The sequence below is a fragment of the Myzus persicae genome, unplaced genomic scaffold, assembly GCF_001856785.1.
Source record: "Myzus persicae strain clone G006 unplaced genomic scaffold, MPER_G0061.0, whole genome shotgun sequence".
NCBI lineage: Eukaryota > Metazoa > Arthropoda > Insecta > Hemiptera > Aphididae > Myzus > Myzus persicae.
Genome location: NW_019104178.1, coordinates 189,290 through 211,195, shown reverse-complemented (window position 1 = coordinate 211,195; position 21,906 = coordinate 189,290). Strand labels below are relative to the sequence as shown.

At 29.8% G+C, this 21,906-nt stretch overlaps 1 protein-coding gene across 1 annotated transcript; it reads left to right on the top strand.

Annotated features, from left to right (window-relative positions):
* The first annotated feature begins 11,750 nt into the window (after window positions 1–11,750).
* On the top strand, window positions 11,751–21,409 carry LOC111039645 (alpha-tocopherol transfer protein-like). The gene is made up of 6 exons (XM_022323241.1): window positions 11,751–12,126; window positions 12,822–12,984; window positions 13,619–13,868; window positions 15,567–15,677; window positions 15,789–15,894; window positions 21,058–21,409. The coding sequence occupies exons 1-6, from the start codon at window positions 11,979–11,981 to the stop codon at window positions 21,210–21,212; spliced, it is 933 nt and encodes a 310-aa protein (XP_022178933.1). The 5' UTR covers window positions 11,751–11,978; the 3' UTR covers window positions 21,213–21,409.
* The last annotated feature ends 497 nt before the right edge of the window (window positions 21,410–21,906 follow it).

The window sequence follows — 21,906 nt, the reverse complement described above, 5'->3', positions numbered from 1 at the left end:
AAGCTTGGTAGTTTTTCCTGAAACGATAATAGCTTAAATGGTTTGATTCTATTTTTTCTTACGGCTTAATGATTATTGTATAGTAACTACCATACTTCTAAAAATCAGAGCATCGAAGTTGCATGTAAAACACATAAATATAATTCAAAGTGTCTAAATAATTATAAAATATTACAATTTTACTCTTCTTCTAAACATAAGCACTTATAAAAAAAAAATGTCGGGTGTTTGATATTTTCAAGCTACTGCAAGAATAAGTTATGATGAAACTTGAATTAAATCTTCAAAATAAATCAATTATACCAACATAAAATGATATATTCAAAATTGAAAAAAATAATGAAAATTGTGCGGAAATTATTTGAATAGACCCAATCACGTTGTATGATTGGCCGGTTCAAGTTCATAAGCATTATCCATAATTTGTAGATATTTTCTACATATGGAAATTATTGTATAATTTTAGGTTTAAAACTCGAGTTGAATATTCAGTTTTTCTACAGTAAAAAACCATTTGAAGAAATCAGTAAAAAAATTAAAAACACAAGAATTACAGGTTGTGAAAGTAAAACAATTTTTTTCCAATGTTGAGATACATATAATTTATTATCAATATAATGAACTGTGATAAAATATAGAAAAATATAATATTAACTTTATTAAATATTGTTTTGTACACTTTTTATTAGAGTTATTCTTTGTCTATCATATTTTATTAGTAGGTATTGCATAACTATACCTAAATATCAACCTACTAATTAAATATAATATTCAGGTGAAAAAGTTATACATAAATGTATATAAAGACGTTTAAAATACAACATATTATTATCCTGGAAATGTATCAAATGATACACGGAATAAATGTGCCGATATTATTTACCGAAAATAATTATATTTTAATCTCAATGATAATTTATATACAAAAAAAAAAACAATATCAATCTACTGCCCATCGTATACATATAATATTCCCGGCTTAAAAATGAAATAATATTTGTGGGTAATTATGAGTCATGACCATATTATTATATAATTGGGTAGAAACGTTTCATAACAGTGCGGCGACATGCTCAGGACCGCCTGGGAAAGATTCCCATCAAAAAGTTTACCCGGAAAGAGAACTAACAGCTTGACACATGCTTCTTATTCCTTCGGGAAGCGTTTCAATTTCGTACATGGATGACATAGTATTATATAATATAATGTGTTGATATATAAATCCAAGGTTAAAATATATTTATAGATAGTACACAATAGGAATCGATGCCATTCTGTAGAAGTTGTCGGTTAAAATTGAACAGAAACCTCAAAGCGTGCCGAAACCTGCAGTGTGCAGATTGCAGTATTTGAGAACGTCGCACTTGAACATTTAGTAAACGAAAAAAACATACCTTGTGACTCAATCGTTCGTTTTCAAATATTTAATATTCAATAAGCTCGAAACGATTGTAGCTTGTCTCTACTGCGTACAAGAAAAATGGATATCAACAAAATATAGTATAAACTAAAATATTGAGCGTCATACAAGTCAACTTTAAGCAATGTAATTCAACAGACAGGTGTGGTATACTTCTTGTATTATATCACGTTATTGACCTTCAATTCAAAATAACATATAATATGATCAATTATTATTATTATAGTGAACTGCATCATTCCATCGTTAATATTATGACGTATTACAAAAAAAAAAAAAATTGATGGTATATTCCAACAGAAACAAGCAAGCAAGGAAAAGCATACTAAAATGTCCATGTTGATTTTCTGGTTTCTGTGCGTAAAATATTATAGTTTTACAATGAAACATGATTTAACAGCATTAAAATCCCAACCTAATCAAAATAATATTAAATCAAAACTATAACTTACTATTACCACTCACTGATAGTAACACAATCTTAATACATTTCAGGCCCGTCGCTGATTTCTGAATAGCCATAGTTATTTTAATAATATTAATTTATCTTAATGTATAGTTCTTATTCAATTGCATAATATCTCCAAAATACTGTTTGTGGATTATTATTGTTGAACTTTAATAACAAATAATAATAATTAAGACTCTAAAAAAACACTCTATCTTTACAATTATAATTTCAGAGTGTATTTGGTTATCGAGTAAGGCGCTGTAATGAATGTAAGGGACTAACTTCAAACTCGTACTTTTCTCATCGTACAAATAGTTTCTGTTTCTAATAATAACCTAATATAAATATTTCAGGACAAATATATTTTAGTGTTTAAGTGTAAAAATCAAAACATAGTTTGTAAACTTCCCGGATAATACAAAATAAATAATACGAGTAGATATGAAATTCAAATATGAGAACACGAAAATGCTATAAAATGTAACCATGGTGGTCGTTCTTCATTCACGACTGTCGTAGTTATCGGTATACCTTTAATTAGTATCAGCTGCCAATCTACAACGACGTGAAATGGTAATTTCACGATTGAAATTCATCGAAAAAATAACATAATAATATGTATGTGATGTCCAATGTCAAACGTGAGTGTACCGGCATATATCAGAATATATCTGTAGTATCAATATTCTTAATTAGATCTTCATGTGCATATTCGCTTAAATTCGAGTGTTTAGTTATGCCGCAGTGTATGGAAATTTTAATTATCATAATACAATATGTTAAATTAAATATTATAACATAAATTGTACTTATGATAAATTCAAAAAATTATCACGTAAATTATTTAGATATTATAAAATAATTATTGTCCGTTTTCACAAATTTCGTACGAAATTATAACTGCATATAATAAGCGATAACATTATGGTTCTCGTATTTATGTATGGAATCGACAATATTGCATTAGTAGTAGGTACCTATTATTTACAACGAAAGACGCAACGGATATATTATTACTTATTAGGTATTTCATGTGCCATATAAATATATAGGCAAATAAGTGAATACGATAGGTATAATAATATACTCATAATAATATCATATAGTAACCAATATATTGCGAGTTTCCTGTATAATTATTTCGGTAAAACGGTTATTTTTATATCTGCCTACGCCAATCAAGGTCAGGGAAATAGAATATATACCTAATTCCACACGAGTCGTTATAAGTCCATTTATTTTAAAGGTCTTAGGACTAACAGAGGAGAAAAAAAATAATATTGACTTAATAACGTACGTGGTATTAGGTGCACACGATCTATCTTAGTACAATAATTGACTACTAAACGTTCGTGATTTCCTATTGCTATATAGTATATGTTTTGGTTTTACGTTATCGTAAACGTTAATTAGCTATTTTAATATGTACGGACCGGATGTCGGAAGAGGACCGATGACGCTAACAAATTCTACAGTCTACAGCTATACCAGCTACATACGACGCGCATAATTGCACTGAAGATTGTCCGTCAGTTTGATATATTTTATTATCATATTATTATCTGATGATGATCGCGATGGTTATCGTACGGTACCTTCGGCTGGTACCTTCCAGGTAACATGGTACCCACCCTGACAAACGCCTGTGCGTGTTTATAAGTAATAATATATTGTAAAGATAATAATGTGAACGTCCTAGCTATCTATGCGCACGAGACGATAATGTACTAATTATTATTACACGAATATCATTATAAAAAAAAAACATTTAATCGCGTGAACCGCGGTAGCGCACTTATGGTTTGATGCTAAAAAAAATTCTATTTTAGTCTCGGGCTATCGTGATAACACGGTGTGTTCGGTTTTGACGGTTGCTCGCAAGATTTCTGCTAGTTCCACGGTCACCGATACTAAAATAATAATTTCATGTACACGCGAAACTGATTTCTGTTCAGATTGTTTTTCACGCGCATTCGCATACGGTCGTGATTGTGTCATACCGAATAACAGGTACCTACCAACCACTCCATCTTCAATATTATACATAGAATTATGTATATATAATGATACATTTATTTTAATCATTTTCACGCTACACTGGTGTTCTGTAGACCTGTTTGGTGCAATTTATTAAATAGTAGTCACGCAAATTCGACTAGACTATAAACTTGATAGGACTACAACTTTATTATTATTTACATAATATTTATATTGTTAATGTATTCTTATTTCGTTTCAGAGTCGTACGTTTTAAATTACGCGTCGATAGACCAGGAAGATATTATATTGCGTATCTTATTTTAGAGAAGCGTGTTCCCTCAGTGTTTAACGCGTATTAATATAAATATACCTAACTAATATTTAATAATGCATTATTGAATTAGTGTTTTTCGAATGCGTTTATCTATACCTACTATGTGTGATAAAACAATTATAGGTAGGTACTTGAAACACAACACCGATTTCGATTGATTGACTTGTAGTTTGGCACATAGCGTTAAAGAACGTAAATTGACGAGGAAAGAGGTGAGTTCCTGCGACTGAGTTTGTTTTCTCCGAGATAAAATTTGAGTATTATTATGATTCGTAAGCCATTTGATCACAATGGTAAACGTTTACACTTCTAGTACAGACAAAAAAATGTATTCCATTTTCGGTTGTGATTTCTGATGCAGTTTGTGTACAGTCTTTTGTTCACACTGCACAAGTAGATATCATTCAAACCAGTTTAGTACATTTACAGAATATAATTGCTGCAAACATAAATACATTATGATTCCGGCTTTAAGTAAGCAAAAAATTAGTGACGAATTTCCAGAAATCATGAAATCAGAAAGCATTCAGCGAATGCGTATTTATTATTAACTATCAACATTTAAGATTAAAATTAAAGATTTCTTTTGAAAAAAAAAATTGTATCAGGACTAGAATCGACTTCCATTGCATAATAATAATCGTTTGGTTTCATGTTGGCCTCGTCGTCTGTCTCGAACTAATTTGAGTAACTTTTTTTTTACAATAGGTTGTTCAATAAATGTATTTTTTTTTTACTAAAAATAAAATATAAGTACATTTAAAATCTGTAGATATGGGTATGAAAATAAAATAAAATTGGATGATGCTCCATGTACACAATTATATTATAAGCATATTAAAATTGATGAGGGTGAATTTTCAGTGATAATAATCTATATCAATTACCACGTGTAACTGTGAATGTTGTCTGTTTTGGTTAGTTTCCGCATGTCAAAAAAAACACCATGTAAATTTATATTTGTGACAAATATTGTCTCCTTTTAAAATATTATTCCAATAATACGTCATTATTCATCAGATCATTATGGCACGCTCATTATGATTGCCAGACGCCATTATAGTACACATTATGGGGATTCATCGAAATGCTCACTCTTTGGTCCTTTAATAACGCATTTGTTCAAATGTCGATATTTAAAATTTTTATGTTTCAAATGTTTAGACTTTCAATTATAAGCAAAGTTTGTTTTTATCATTTAAGCCGAAGGAGTATCTTGTGGCGTTTCAAACTTCTTTCTTTCTCAAATGAGATCCACCATATTTTGTTGGGTTTAATTATTAATGAGATGTTTTTTTTTTTTAATATTGAAGAATAAAAATCGAAGTTCGTATGAATAGTTTCGGAGTTATTAAACTTTATGTGTTAAGGACTAGAGCACCGTAGGTGCGTGGAGTTTAATAACTTTGAAAATACTCATTAAAATACCAAATACATTGCATTATAATTTTCAATAAAATAGTGGTTTACAAATTAAAAAGAGAATTTTGCATCACTACAGAACATTGCATAAGGAATCTAAGTATTTGAAAAAATGGTCCCTAAAAAGTTCAAAAATCTCAATAGGAAGTTTATTATTAACGGAAAACCCGGATAATAGTCACTATATAACTGTGGGCTCCAAGCGTAGCTTGTCATAATGTAGGTTATATTATAAGGAATGCGTTGAATTTGAATTTAAAAAAATTATATTTTACGTTTGTGGTATTAATACTATAACCTAACCTAACCACAAAAATTATGTATTGTTATTTAAAAGGCATATTATACTATATTATTAAAATATAGTCTTATACACACAACGATATTGATTAGATACAGATAATAGAATAGTCATTCGACGCTTCCATTACTACCAACCCATAATAATGATGAAGTGAGGGTGATCCCTGTGTATGTATCTATTTCGGGCAAATCAAACGATCTGGGTCTAGTGTGAATCTAATTTACAGCCCCTAAAAATAAACTATTTTTCAAACTTGTTTTTTGTTTTATTTTTTTCCTGAATGGTTTTCTAACAGGATGACTTGCACTTGTGCACATGAGGTTGCTATTTGAACTGTGAAATTGTAGCCAAACCGCTTCCCGTAAGTGACAAGAAGACGTATCACACTGATAGTTCAAAATTCTATGATCATCACACATACCATTTCCTGAGAGAACCGGGCTGATGAAGGTTCTGTTAGGAATTTAATCTTCTGGTCAAATACATGAATCTCTTAAACGAAATAGGAGTTGCTTGTGAAAGTGCATAACAATATCTATAAATATTATAATAATATAAAAATTATTTTTAACTATCCAAGCTTGGACGTGTTTATACTTTTCAATTTATATGGATAAATAAATATATTGAAATCAGTTTGCCCTTTATGACTGATAGCCATATTTAGCGTAATTCAGATTGTTTTAATTTCCACTGTCTACTCCCTTGTTACCCTTACCGTCCGATATTATTCAACATGGTGAATATTCTTATGATAATTAATTATCATAATATATTCGTTATGTTTGTACTTATTTATGCGACTGCAGCAGCATACACTTTAATAATTACACATACATGTTTATGGGCTGGTTACAACTTTTTTTTCCGTCCGATTTTTGATTATTCGATTTTTGTAACGCTTTTCTTTTCGTCATAGAAATGCAAATTACTAATAACAAAAAAAAATTTTAATTAAATCTCAAAAAATGTTTCATATAACTAGATAATTTTTCGCTGCACTATACGCAAAAACATATCTGTTTCCTGAATTGTTCTTGCTGAGGAAAAGCATTTAGTAATATGCTACTTATTATATATACGACAATTTTTTTTTTAAGAATATCATACCACAAACAAATTGAATATTCAACAAGTAGGTGCCTATATTTAGAGTTATATTAATTTATTTAATGTTCGATGAGTGGAGTGGCTGAATAGTATCCCTCAAAAATTTGATCCACTACTTTGCTCGTTTAAACTTCAAAATACTTTGAATGCTTTTGAAATTCTAAAATTCGTATTTAAACCATATCCAAGTTAAATCTGAAAACCAAAGTCTCATTAATATGATAATAATTATTCATACGGAATACATGATAGTATATACTTGATCATTTATAAATAAAAACAGACTTAAATAATGTTGTTTATTCGACATAAATACTATTATTAAGGCGTTCAATGGCCAGGATAGTTTGCTTAGTAAAAAAAAAAAAATATTTTGCAAAACAATATTGGTTGTTGCTGATTATAATAATATTATAATATTATAATTATAGTTATTATATTTACTATTTATTTTATTATTATAACTATTAATTATATATTATATAAACAATTTTTTTATATATTCTATAGTTATTATATGTATACCATTACTCATCGGAAATCCGGTTTTAATAAATTATATTAATGATATTTAGGTAATTAAAATCATTGGAATTATGCGAAAAACCTTCAAACTATCAGTACTATACACCGTAGGTTATTTTAATTTTAAATTATTTTAAGAATAATATTAATTATTAGGTAGTGTAGATATTTTCAAAAGGAATAATATAATAATATTTACATGTTCACAAATTATTCTTACTAACTTAATTAAAATGTTTCAAACCATTTGAAATTTGTTTAATAATTACCAGATAAATGATATTCATATGAATACAATACAGTGAGGTACTACACGTCGTGAATTTCGTAAATATCAAACTGTAAATATACCATGGAAATACTATGGCTTCGAGTTCATCTTAAAAACATTTGTTTTAATGTAAACAAAATTGTATTTTTATGAATAATATGTTTTATACAATTTCTCGTTTAGAATATGTACCTAATTAAAAGACTCGGACGAGACTTAAACAAACCAATTTGACACATGGTTTTCTGATGTTAAAGAAAGTTGCACTTATTAAAGTAGGTCAAAGTAGTAAATGTGTTTATTTAGTAACCGAATGTCACAAGTACGAAGAAGATCTCGAAGAAGGCAAAATACCTATGATGTAGAAAATTCAGGACCTTTAGACGCAGCGCTTGGTAATCGAGCCTGAAAACAATAAATTTACTATTTTTAAAAAAGCGTAATAATATAATTACACTTTTATTAAAAAAAAAAGTTCAAGTCAACAAATATTTACATACCTAACTGAAGACCTACGTAGCCGAAGTTTATACTGAAAAACCCTTATTTTTGTACCCAATATAGGTACCTACTACCTACCACCAATGAAATGCAAAAATAATGTTTTAAAGTTTTTTTTATAACAGGTAGGATCTAAATATATATGCAGTATATTAGGTAGATTATACGACATTGAAAATAAAATATTTAATTTTTTTATATTTTTATTTATTTAATTATAATGTTACAAAAAAATAGCACTTATTATATTATTCTATATTTTTAAACTTTTACTTTTTAACTAAGAGCATCTCAAATTACTGTGTAAACATCCTTGGTATGACTTTACATGGTAAGACTAAATAAAAACATTGAAGCAAACAGCTATGAGAATTTTGGTTCTACTATTAGTAAGATGTTTATTTTATGAGGTTGGTACAATAAAATAACTCGTATTGATTAATAAAATAATAAAATTAATAATAATATGTTAAAATTGAACATGATTACATTTTTTTCACATTTTTTAAAGCCTATAAGGTAAGTTTTTGGAACCTATATGCTAATCAGTAATCACAATTACAAATTAACACTATTGAGAAAATGTAATAATTTATTACAAAGATTTCATCCATCAACTATTTGATTTTATAACCGATGGATAAGGCAAACCGATGTGGAATACGTGAAACATTCATTTTTTACTATATTATTATTAGAATCAGACATTTGAATTAAAAAATAAAAATATATAGCTATCAAAAACCTAATTTTAATATATAATACTTATTACAACTATATAGATTATGAAGACATTTTGATGACCTTTTTAGCTTTTTCTTTGGTATACAGAATTCTAAGAAAGGAGAGCGTATCCGTTGTATTCGATATAATACTGTAAAATTGAAATCATAATTTATATGAGAATTTAAATAGCAATTAAAATGTAATGAATATGTGTCAAAATGAATAATTATGTCAACTTCGTTAATTAAAAGTTAACATAAGAATAGATAACTTTTTTATGTTGAGTTCGATGTCGACTAAGTCTAATATTAAATAATTAATATGGTTAAAAACATGTTTTATTAATGGAAACAATTGTATTAATGTAAACGAGTTAAATTTCCTGTTGTGATTTAGCTTTGTTAGGTAGTGTATTATTATGTACAGTATTGTTATTATGTAATTTATTTGCTCTATAGTTTTACATAAGAATAATATAGTCTTTAATTCAAACTAATACCACGATATTGTTTTATTTCAATAAAATTCTGACATTTATCGGATTTATGTAATATCACTTATATTATGTTATTTTAGTGATTTTACAGTACCTACACTTTATCGACTACGAGAATAATATAAAATACATATTAATTTAATGAACAAGTCTATTTACAATTTGCATTTTGTGATCAAATCAATTATATTTAAGTTATCTAATTATTAATCGTTATTGAACTGCCTCGAAGTCCATATGACCTCACTTTCAACACCGACAATATTCCGACCCTCGGAAAAACATTGATTTTAATATAAGTTTTATACTATTTTGTAACTAACATTTTTTGACATCATGCAGTTTTTTTTTAACTTCATATTTTATAGTGTATAGTTTATTTAGGTATTTTAAACTTTTTTTTGTTTTCAAAACAACCCATTATTCTAGAAAACTCTAAAAATGGTAATATTATACTCCTATGGTTCTAAACTAAATTATAATTTATAAACCTATGTATATGGTAAACATATATTTTACTTGTATAATAAATTAGTCATAAAAAGTTGAACAAATAATTCAATAGATAACTTCAAGCAATAGTATATTCCCAATCATCTGACTTGGCCATTCATTGAAATGATAAATAAAAAAATATGTATTAAAAAATTCGGTAATTAATTAAATGATAATACCTGTGATAGGTAAAAAAAAGCACGATGTAAAAATCTGAAAAATAATGTATAGTAGGTTGTTCAAATTTAATATTCAAAATTCAAATACACACTTTATACTTTTTCGTATAATTAGAAGGTTAACACAATTTGAATATCAAACAATTCCTAATAACTAATAAATTGTAAGAATTTGTTTTTTTTTTTATTCAAAATAGTAATATTTCTTTAATTAGATTTAGTTTATATGGAAGATATGAATATTAACCTACATACCGTTTTTTTAAAAGAATTGTTACAATCTATAATACTTTGAGGTATAATAAACAAACATTATAATGTATCTACATTCTACAGTAATGTTTAACGTTTAGAAGAGTAAAATTCATAACATTGAAACAGTGTAATACGATATTATAATATCTAATACTTAGTAAAATATATTTATCAATATTATAATAGTTCAGTGAATTACAAAATTTCCATTGTGAAGTAGGTATCGACGCTCATAAAACATTTTAACCGAATGCTAAACCGTTTCACGGCACTAGAAATAATTTCATCTTCCAAACTTCCACCCGAAATACCGATTAACCCTAATCTTCTCTAATTCATCTCTAAATTAATTTCAATTACCAACAAATTCATAATTATTACCATTCAAATGTAAAAACAAATCTTAAAAATATTTAATTTAATTTTTTTAATTTGTTTTTTTCTGATTCGTATTGAAATAATCAATATATTATACATAATATATATATTAATATTGTAATAGTATGTTTGCCCAATCGACTATGTGTTGAGGTTTTTAATTAATAATTATAAAACATAAAAAAAATATCATGCATGAACTTACTATATTATTTGAAGTAAGCGAATAAAATAATAAATATTTCCTCATTTTATTAAATTTTACTGCCCTAGCCAAAAAAAATTAGTATCAGTATTTAGCTATATTTTAAAGCAGATACAGACCAGCCTGGTAGTTACGTCATGAGCATAAAATATTATAATATTATAATTTTATAACGTGTTATACCTACTTAATATTTGACCATATATAATGCGCACTGCTGACGATACTCTAAGACTACGTCATACACCATAAACATTTTCAGGTCCCGTAGGGGTTCCGGAGTCACTGGTCCGCCCCGATGACGTCAGGTCGGGTTGTTCGTTTGCGGTGTAGTCAACCCGTTTGCGCGATATTATCGGAACGCGTGGTATAAGCTCCCAAGGATACGTATAAAGTCGTAGTCGTTATTCTGGTATCGTAGTAAAAAAAAAAAAAAAAATTAATAAATTCTATAGAAATTTCCAGACCTTTGTGTCGTAAATTACCGTGGCTCGGGATAAGTCGAGACAGCGGCGGCTTGGCAAAAACAACGAAGACCGCACTGTGCGTCACAACTGCTTCCACCTACGATGCGGGTGGTGGGGTATGCGCGGTGGTGGGTTATTTTCCACGACGACCGCGATCGGGTGGGGGCGAGGACCGCTTGTTGTACCCGCGTCGTTATATATATATGAACCTCGCCGGACGCTGGCCGAGTACAAGTCGTTATCGATACGGCGACGGCGACGACTGCGACGACGGTGACCATCGAAGAGTCGTGTCCCGACGACAATAATACTGTAATAATATCGTATTAAGTCCCGACATTTATATCAAATCTCGACATCAATCCCGTCACCGGCACGCAGATCTCGTCCGAAACCGTACCGAGGGTGATCTAAGTGTAGTCATCGATTCCGGCCGGCGTTCACCGAGCAGCAGCAGAAATGGCCACGAAAACCTTAATGTTACCCACGCCGGAAAAGTTGAAGGAGATTTACCAGGACCTGGGCATAACCGAGGAGAAGCTCGACGCAGACGTGCAGACCATCGTGGAATGGATGCGTAAACAGCCCCATCTCCCCAACCCTGACGGTAATTTATAATAATATAACGTTTTTATATGTAGTCACCACTATAATATACATTAGGTACCCGCTAAATAATATTTATTTATTTACGATTTGGTGACGGTTACAAAGGGTTAAACGAAGCTAGATAATTAATTCAACAGTGAGACAATATAACAAAAATATTATGATACAATAATGAATTAATATTTTCGTATAATAAAAATGTATGTAGTCGTAAAAAATAAATGTCATAATACTCATAAATTGTCAAAAGTTTTAGAATTTTTTTTTTTAAATTTATTATAGGTCGTAACATTATTTAGAATACGTTATGGGTCAATACAAATAATAACATAATGAAAAACCTCGTCTTGCAATGCATTTTTTTAATCTCATACTATTATCATTAGTTTATTCTATAGTTGTGTACATGATAATGTACTGGTATTTATAAACTTGTTGATATCTTTTAATCGTCGGTTTAGTTTAGTACTCTTTATAATGCGTTTATAATATAAAATATGTATATATTATATAAAAAAAAAACACGTGAAATTGATTTTTTAAGTTGTCACGTAATTAATTCGAAATTACAGTTCCAACTCACAATAGTTCGTTTTGCCGACAAATTAGATTTATTAAAAAAAAACCACTGCATTTTTCTATTATTATTGTTATACTAGTAAGGATTAAAAACGTCTTTGTTATTTTTTGTAGGCGATGAACGAAGAATTCGTTTATTTTTAATTCTTTGCAAAAACAGTATGGAGAGGACCAAAGAGTCTTTGGATCAATATTACACATTAAAGTCAATGGTTCCAGAATTCTTCGGTGACAGAGATCCTACTGCACCCGCACTCTTGCGATCGATGAAAACATCGTAAGTACCTACATATTTTATATATTATTAAATATACACACATTATTAGTGACCATTATTTACAACAGTTTCTAATACCTATAATTTTCTTAGATGATAAGTTTATTCCATGCTCATACTTCGAATTACTTGCATGTTAGAAATCATAATTTTTTACTTGTAAAGAAAATTAGGTACTGGTGGATTTTCAGAGTCATAAGAATATATTATTCAAATCTAATGTTTTTTCAATTTATAATTACTCACTATTTGTATAATTACTATTCAAATATTTAACAGTAGGTCGTAGGTAATAATAATTGCCTACAGTATAACATTTTTCATTGATTTTTGGCGTCATTGTATAGTAATATATTATAATTATAACTATTTATAATAGATGATTGTACATTTGTATAACTGTATGGTACTTAAATTATATAGGTCCAAGGTACATCATTAATTTTAGTAGCCATATTATTTACACGGTAATAATACTACTGCATGTATTATGTTAAATGATAGGTTATATCAAATCGTTAGCTCAGTTAGCTGTAAAGAAACAACGATCAAATTCGTGATGTCATTTAAAATTGAATTCTCTGCATAAATACAAATATGTACATTGAAACCAATTTTTCTTTTCAATGTTTAGGCTTTTTATTCCTTTACCGAAATTGACACCAGAAGGCTACAGAGTCTCTCTCAGCCGTATCAGAAACCAAGAAGTGGATAATTTCGAATTCGCAGACTACGTAAAGGTAAACTTTATGTCTATCGACATCAGGCTTTCCAAATTGGATATGTTCAAAAAGGAAATATTCATCTTCGACTTGAAAGACATCACCATGGCTCATCTGACCTCTATGTTACCGCATATGAAGAAGTTCGTTTACTGCGCAACAGTGAGTATACCTATTCTATTTATAAAATAATACACGTAATGTTATGGATTCGAATAAACATCACTCGAGCTAAAGAAATAATATTATTACCAATGGGCGGAGGGCTGGGGGCAAATAGAGAAATAATTGCCAAACAACGCGTAAAGAGATAATGGTTTTGTTTTTTGAGTTTCTGGATAGAATAATTATTATGATAACCAAATCGTAATTCGTGTTTTTATAAGAACACAAAATAATAATCAAAAACGCCGATCGTCGAATCGCATTGGATGTTAAGTCTGCATATACAATAAGAGTACCTACCTATAAAACCTGTAGGTACTAATGTTTTCCGATTTAATTTATACGCAGACGTTCGTAAACATCTATTATAGGTACACCCACGAGTCCGGACAAACCGGCTGCTGCGGTGTACCAGCTGGTATTCTTGTAGAACAATATACACGTAAAAAGTGGTATTGCAGGAATATTTTTTATTTTATTTTAAATGCGATTTATCGTCGTAGGCACATTCTTCGAGTACGATTTTTGTAGGCATTTGTGGACAGTATAAACTTGGCGGAATTCCATCATGACTGCCGCAAGCCGAAGCGTTTTGTTTCTGGTGTGTTAAATTTATGGTTCGAATCACGAAACTAGTTAGTTCGGTTTCCTACGTTCTTAACGATAGTCGCGATTCCTACACCGGAATCATTCGATTTCATTGTCAAGGTCGCTAACTGGTTAGAGCAAATAATCTTAATATATAACAAAGCGGCAATTATTTAAATAATAAGTCGTTTGGTGGTTTATTCCTCAGCGTATCGTTTTACCGGTTTTCAATATAATAATAATAATAGTTGTATATGATTCATGTCAGTGTATTTACAAACATATAAATAAAATATTAACACCAGATGTAATATTATATCTGTCTAAAATTATAATGATTATGACGAACCGGAATTATATGGTGTTAAGTTTGTGGTTTTTTTAGGAAAAAAAATATTTCTACCAGAAATAAGAATGTTTGTGAACTTATGATGACCCACGTACAATTTATATAAACAAATTATTCTACTGCAAATCCTATCAAATATCAATCAAACAAATTGCTTTGGTTATTAGTTACCTATTATAGTTGTTAATTATAATTTTAACTAATTAATAATAATCTCAGGGCCCGATGACGTATTACTACAAAACCAGTTGAAAACTGGCCAACGGCCAAATGTGTATTTTGACATGTCAAAATTCTTTGGATCGTTTTTAATTTGTAAACAAAATTATAAACTAATCGTTTTAAAACCTAACTTAACTTTGAAGGGTGGGTGGTCTAGGGCTTGTGAAAACCATATAATATTGACCCACAAGACATGCAGAATGTAACGTAATTATATGCGTCTTAAGTGCGTGTCTGCATGTGAATAAAGCCAAAACACTGTTTCCAATATTTGATTTGAATAATATTGTAGTTTGCATCCGCAATGTCAGTGTCAAAAACAATCAAACTTTTTTGAATCAACAAACTTACGAGTGTTATGATATTCATGTTTAGCATTATAATATAGTATAGATGGGTTAGGTTAGGTTAACCTACCTATATATATTATTGTCGTGTAAACAAAATGTCGCCCTGAGACAAAGAATACTTGATATGTTCATTAGGATAAACATTTGTAACGAAGTTTTAATATGAGTTTAAAATTGTGATTTCAGACGGCCTATCCGTTGCGAATTCAAGAAATTCACATTATCAACATGCCCAGCTACGCTCAAACGATGGTCAACATGGTGCTGGGTGTTTTGAAAAAGAAAATCGCCAACAGGGTGAGTTACTTTTAGTGTTAGACGTCCTACTCGTGTTTCGAAACGAAATATTATTTACAATAAGGACGATCCCGATAATAACGCTGTTTTTTCTCGTCCTTCCCGTTCTAGATTAAAATCCACAGCAGTCTTGAAGACATGAAGAAGCACATCACACCCGACATTCTGCCTTTGGACTACGCTGGTACTTTCCCGAAAACTAGCGAAGAACTTATCGGTGAGTCTCTCCCCATTATATTATCTATCATAATAACAACGGAATAGTTATTAAAAAAAATTATAGAACCAATAACAGTAGGTACGGCCCTTGTATTTTAATAATTTCTAATTTTCCAATAGGTTTTCAGATCTCTCAAAGGGTACATAATATTGTACATAGTAAAAATAATAATATAATAAATTATTACAATGTGTGTGAGTTACTATACTGAGATATTATAATGCTATACTTTAACGTTGTGATATTACCGACTATAAACGTTGACAAACCGATTTTCTCCGAACCAATAATAATAAAAAAAAGAAAACTTTAACCTCACCACATAATCGTTAAAAGTATTTTTATTTTTGTTATTTATTTGATATCGTTATAATACTGTCGCTGAGTTGTCTCGTTGATATTTTGTACACCAACAACGGTATGATATACAATATTATTGTCGGTTGATACGTATCGCGTTGCAATTGTGCGTCACTGCGTCGTCGGTTTAGAAATTATGTTAAGACTTACCTACGACGTACGTATTAGTATTACCGTCGTGGTATAAACAACATGGTATATGATCGCAAATAGTTCCAGATTTGGTTCGAGTCTGCAAAATACGTCGTCACCCTTGTTTTCAAGCATAATATAATAATGCTGCTGTCATTCAGCTACTATATTATTATCATTTTATCTATAAGCTAAGCTGCGTTACGCGTGTCTACAGAAGGATCTGACCGTCAAAAAGTTCCGTCCATATCGTTTTGTTTACGCGACGAGAATATTACACTGTACCGTAAGACTATAATATGTTTATTATTAACCTTCCGTATAGTCAAAATAAAAAATTGAAAGTTTGGCCGAAACATCAACAATAATATTGTGTGTATATTATTATGCTCATAGTTATTATTATTATTTACAACTGCGATATTAATTATTAGTGTTGCACTACTATATACAGTAGTAGTATTCGTGACTGCGCGACGAAACGACTGGACCTTAAAGTGACAAAACTAATGACTGTAAACAAAAATAACCATATGAATTATTTTTTATTGTGTCTGGTTATATTTTGCACTCAAACGATCATCGGTAACGCCTCTGCGCGCGTCGATATTAATATTTAAGACCGTTTATCACCGAGGCTGATGTGTAAATATAACACGATGAGTTGGCTATTAGATAATATGATTTGGACGTATATGATGTCTGAGTTGTCGATCTACTGGTTTTCGATGAATTGACACTTTTTAGTTGTCACATTAGTAAATTATAATACCTTTTCACTAATAACTAAAATTTGTCGCATCAGGGAATTGGAAGGGGGTCGGTACAGTGTATTATATTAACTAAGATAACTTCACGGTAAAAACGTTCAGAGCTCATGTACAGTTACGGGGATTTTGAAAACTATTTGTTTTTTATCTGAAAACAAAAGATTTCTATTGCCCGCATTGTAATCTGAAATTGTATTTTATTTCAAATAATGGCAAAAAAATGTTAAAATTGTCTTTTTTTGTAGATACCTATATGATGAAGTTTCACATAAAAATATTTAAAAGTGGAGTTCAATGCGGGCTACAGAATATGCTATATGATACATATGTATCAATATAAAAAAAAAATAATCAAATTTAGTTGATTCCACAGGATAAGAGGATCATTATTCTTGTAAAGGATATTTTTGAGGAAAAAATTACATTAGCATCTGGGCGCTTTAGTAAAAAATATAACGACACGTGTATCTTGAACACAATAATATTGTCGTTTAACCGGAATGACGTAGGTGTCTAATACCTAACAATATTATTGTGGTTCGCTATTTGTGAACGAATAACGATATAAATAATGGAACTTGCTATCGCGTATTTTATATTATATATCATCCGGGTTTTTGTATTTCCTTGAATATAATAATATTGCGTTCGTTATTCCTTTACAACAACAACAATAATAATAATATTATACTAGTTTATTACATAACTGAAAAACCGGATTCCGATGCACTGGTGACGAGACGACGGTGGTTGGTGACTAATACCAACCAGACCAACTTAAGTCTAAAACTCTTCACTCGCCATAAAAACCACCCGCCCTTTTTTACCTTTACCGAAGTGTTGTAATACCTGTTTTTTGTTATCGTTCACAAATTTAATGATGTGACGAACGTATAATATCTATATCAACGACCATCAAACGCCGATTCTGGAATTTTTCACTCATTCTGACATGGCTAGTCATAATTTTATCAAAATGTTATTATTTTACCACCCGTATTTTCTTACGTAGGTAGAACACACGTCACACGCTATTACAATGCTCATAACTTTATAAGCACATTTTTTCATCAATTTTAATTCTTGTACATTTTACTTTGTTAAAAGTACTGTTGTACAAAAAGTAGTTGTCATATTTATTTCATCTTATGGTCCAAGTGTCTTGATCAGTATCACGGATTGATTGTTTCCCATCGGATTATAATATTATTTGATTACTTTACATATCGGTATTCTTAATCACAAAAATGATAATATCATTCATTTAATATGTCCATGAAATAATAATATATTTTATCCACTTATTAAAAGGCGTCGTCGAGAACACGGATACGATGGTAGACGGTGATACGTGGTGCCGGGACGGAAACGTTTTCGTCTGTACCTAACTGATTATATTATTATTTTGTGTTGACTATAAAACTGTGAATGCCAAAACCATACTTCACATATATGATTTTACAACGTGTGTATCATAATAATTAGTAGGTACCCGCTGAATAATTATTATTCTATATACGCAGTGGATATAATGATAGTGTACACAGGAAATCTTTTTATTTACTATAATTACCAATTATCGAAATGCACTTTAACAACAAATACCAGCAAATATGATACGTACTATAACAACGGTACAAACAATTTTTATCGAATTAAGTCTAAAATTATACGAAATTATACAATTTCTATATCCATGATATCGATAATATCTTGTCGGTCGCCTACACGATCAAGGCCCTATTTGTAAATTTCACGACGCGGAACGATAATAATAATAATAATAATAATATGCACCTACTGGTGAATTTACATATCATTATACACTCACGCGAGACCATATAGTTTTTTCCGAGTTCTCCTCAAAAAAAAAAAAACCGTAACCAACACACCGTCCGTGTTATCCGAATATTAATTACTACCTATATAATAATTGTATATTATCTACGGCGAGGCCGAATTGATAATAATAATAACAGTATTCTGAGGTCGAGCGAATTGTGAGCTCAAGACCGACGCATGCCGTATTATCATTAACTACTTATCATACTATGATTTATCCGAAATGTACAGAATAATTCAGACGGGCGTGATAGTGTTTATAATAATGTATGAAAATGTCTATAATACTATCTAGACTCTAGAGTGTACATTATCATATATATTACTAGTGGATGAGACACACTTGGCAGAAATGTATATTATTATTTGAAGTCGAACTCTGTTAGTCCATGGATGCGGCACTGCAAGTTCAAGTCTGATACTATAGATACAAGATAGATTACAACACAAACGGAGTCCACTAGCTAGATCAATGAAAACAATAAAAGATAAAGGAAAAATACAATTTACCCGCCTGCAGAGAAAAAAATCCATGCAATTTTACATTTGCATACATCATACTACGCCATGGACGTGATTGTCAATCTTTTACGCCCTCGTAACTAGAATATAATAGTACTAATTTTTTTTAACGACACTAAATATTTGTTTTTCGCTCATAAACTGATTATTATTACCTGATCACTAAAACTATTAAGTAAACGGTCTCGGATATTTTAAATCATATTTTTTTTCACGTCTTCGAATCAGTTGTGATCGAGTCAGAAATATTTTTCTTTTCTGTATCTAGTACGATCGCCACTGAAAAACTGACGGTTTAAATCGATTTAGTTTTTGTTGGACAACAATTTATGCGTCGTTCCTCGATTTTGGAACATGTGCACTTAAATACTAGTTGATATTGCTACTTGTCGATTGACGTTTTTCTACGTTTAATTTCTACAAATCGGTCGGTTTGAAAACTTTTTCCGCCATTTACAACCAACCATAGTCAATATATTAGTAATATTCCTTTAATTTAGGAGTTTGGTATAATAATATTTCATTGTATTTCACGCAATCAGACTATTACCGAAGGTGGTGATGCTAACATATTTTATAATGTGATACGTACAAAAATATTATTATTATTTATACTGTTCAACGTTGGTTTTCAGAAAAGTGTAAAAACGTCCTTTGGATTTAAATCCACCAAACGATGTATACTGGTAGGTAGGAACTAGGAACTACGTGGTGGATGAAAGTATATTTACAATTTTTATGTCCACGCGTGACGCCATAATATTATTATATTATGCGCTTCATACACTTCCTATATATTATTATTATTTGTTTCGCTGCCGGTGTGTAAACTTTTTACGGTCACGTCTATAAAACAACGCGTGTTGCAGTTTGTAAGCTTCGAAATATTTGGATACCTGTTTGTTAAAACAATAATATTGTATTGCATCCACCGCAATGATAATATTATTTTACTCGTTTCGATGTAGCCCAACAACAATATCATTTGTACATAGGTACTATATAGCTATACATTGTTATATACATAGACAATTATTATATATATATGAATGGTATAGCGCCATCGAGTTTTTTAACCACGTCGTTATTATTATGAAACGTGCCGTCGATTCGTGCGCATGACATTATCACAATCGGCGGTTTATTTAGATTTCAAATAATATGCCTGAACGCCGTTAAGAAAAATAACATCATACGTCAATCATAAAATATATTTTACAGTAAAGCACTCAAATCTTTCTCAAACGTGTAATCGTTGTATCTCATAATAACATTAAGCCGAAAATATTTTTGGACTGGTCATCCAACAAAAAAAAAAAACAAAACAAAACAAAACGGACATAGAAAACATTTCGTGTTGATATTTAAAAGCATTTCAATTTTTTCCGTTGAAAATATAATAATTTTAGTGGGGGGAGGTATTTGGTCATTATAGGTAACTGATATTGAACATCTTATGTATTATATACGTTTGTGTCAAGCTCCAGCTATCTATACTGATTTTATTATTGTTATTTTTTTTTTTAAATTACAGTTGATTGGCAAGAAGAATTGATAAAACACAGGGACTGGTACCTGTCTCAAAATGCGGTCAATTGTGATGAGAACAGAAGGACAAAGAAACCCTGCGTTAAGGTGAACATGCTGGCTGGAGTTGAAGGCTCATTTAGAAAACTCGAAGTCGACTAATATTTTTGTGTTTAATTTTTAGAAATAGTGTTTTTTTTTTTTTTGTGAATTGATTTATTTTTCGTTTTATAAGTTTATCCGATACAGACTCTATAGGTTTTGTACAGTGTTTAGTTTTTTTTCGGTGTATTAATAAGATACGTTTTTATGTAACCTATATGCTTAGAAGTATAAGTCAATCCTTCATTATTTTTTAACCCTTTCAGACCCGAATTAATTGTAGTAGAGAAAAAAAAATTAGTGATTTATATATGTTATTAAAGATACTTAATTAAGGTTCTTTTCAAGTTTGAAGAGATTCTGACCATCTGGACCAAAAATACAACTATGCACATTATAATGTCCATTGGGCCAATATGGAGATACTTGAATGCACATTACAATGTACATTGGAATTTGTAGCATAAAACACTATGCACATTATAATGTGCAACGGGATTTAGGTGATAAACTTATTGTTTCAAGAACTATAAAATTTCGTTAATTTATGAAACAAAGACATGTATTGTCTTCTTGTGCACACATAGTAATAAGTTATTTAAAAAAAAAACTATATTATTGATAAAAAACATTTTATTGATAACAATATTAAAACAATTTTACCAAACTTAAAAAATGAACATAAACAAATCTTATTTGTGTAACAATAAACATTAATAATTAATAATTAAAAAAATTAAATCAACATTTTAAC

Excerpts from the sequence above, each read along its gene's own strand:
- LOC111039645 (XM_022323241.1), top strand. The coding sequence starts at position 11,979 with ATGGCCACGAAAACCTTAATGTTACCCACGCCGGAAAAGTTGAAGGAG. Across the intron at positions 12,127-12,821 it reads CCATCTCCCCAACCCTGACG|GCGATGAACGAAGAATTCGT; the intron begins GTAATTTATAAT and ends TATTTTTTGTAG. Across the intron at positions 12,985-13,618 it reads TTGCGATCGATGAAAACATC|GCTTTTTATTCCTTTACCGA; the intron begins GTAAGTACCTAC and ends TTCAATGTTTAG.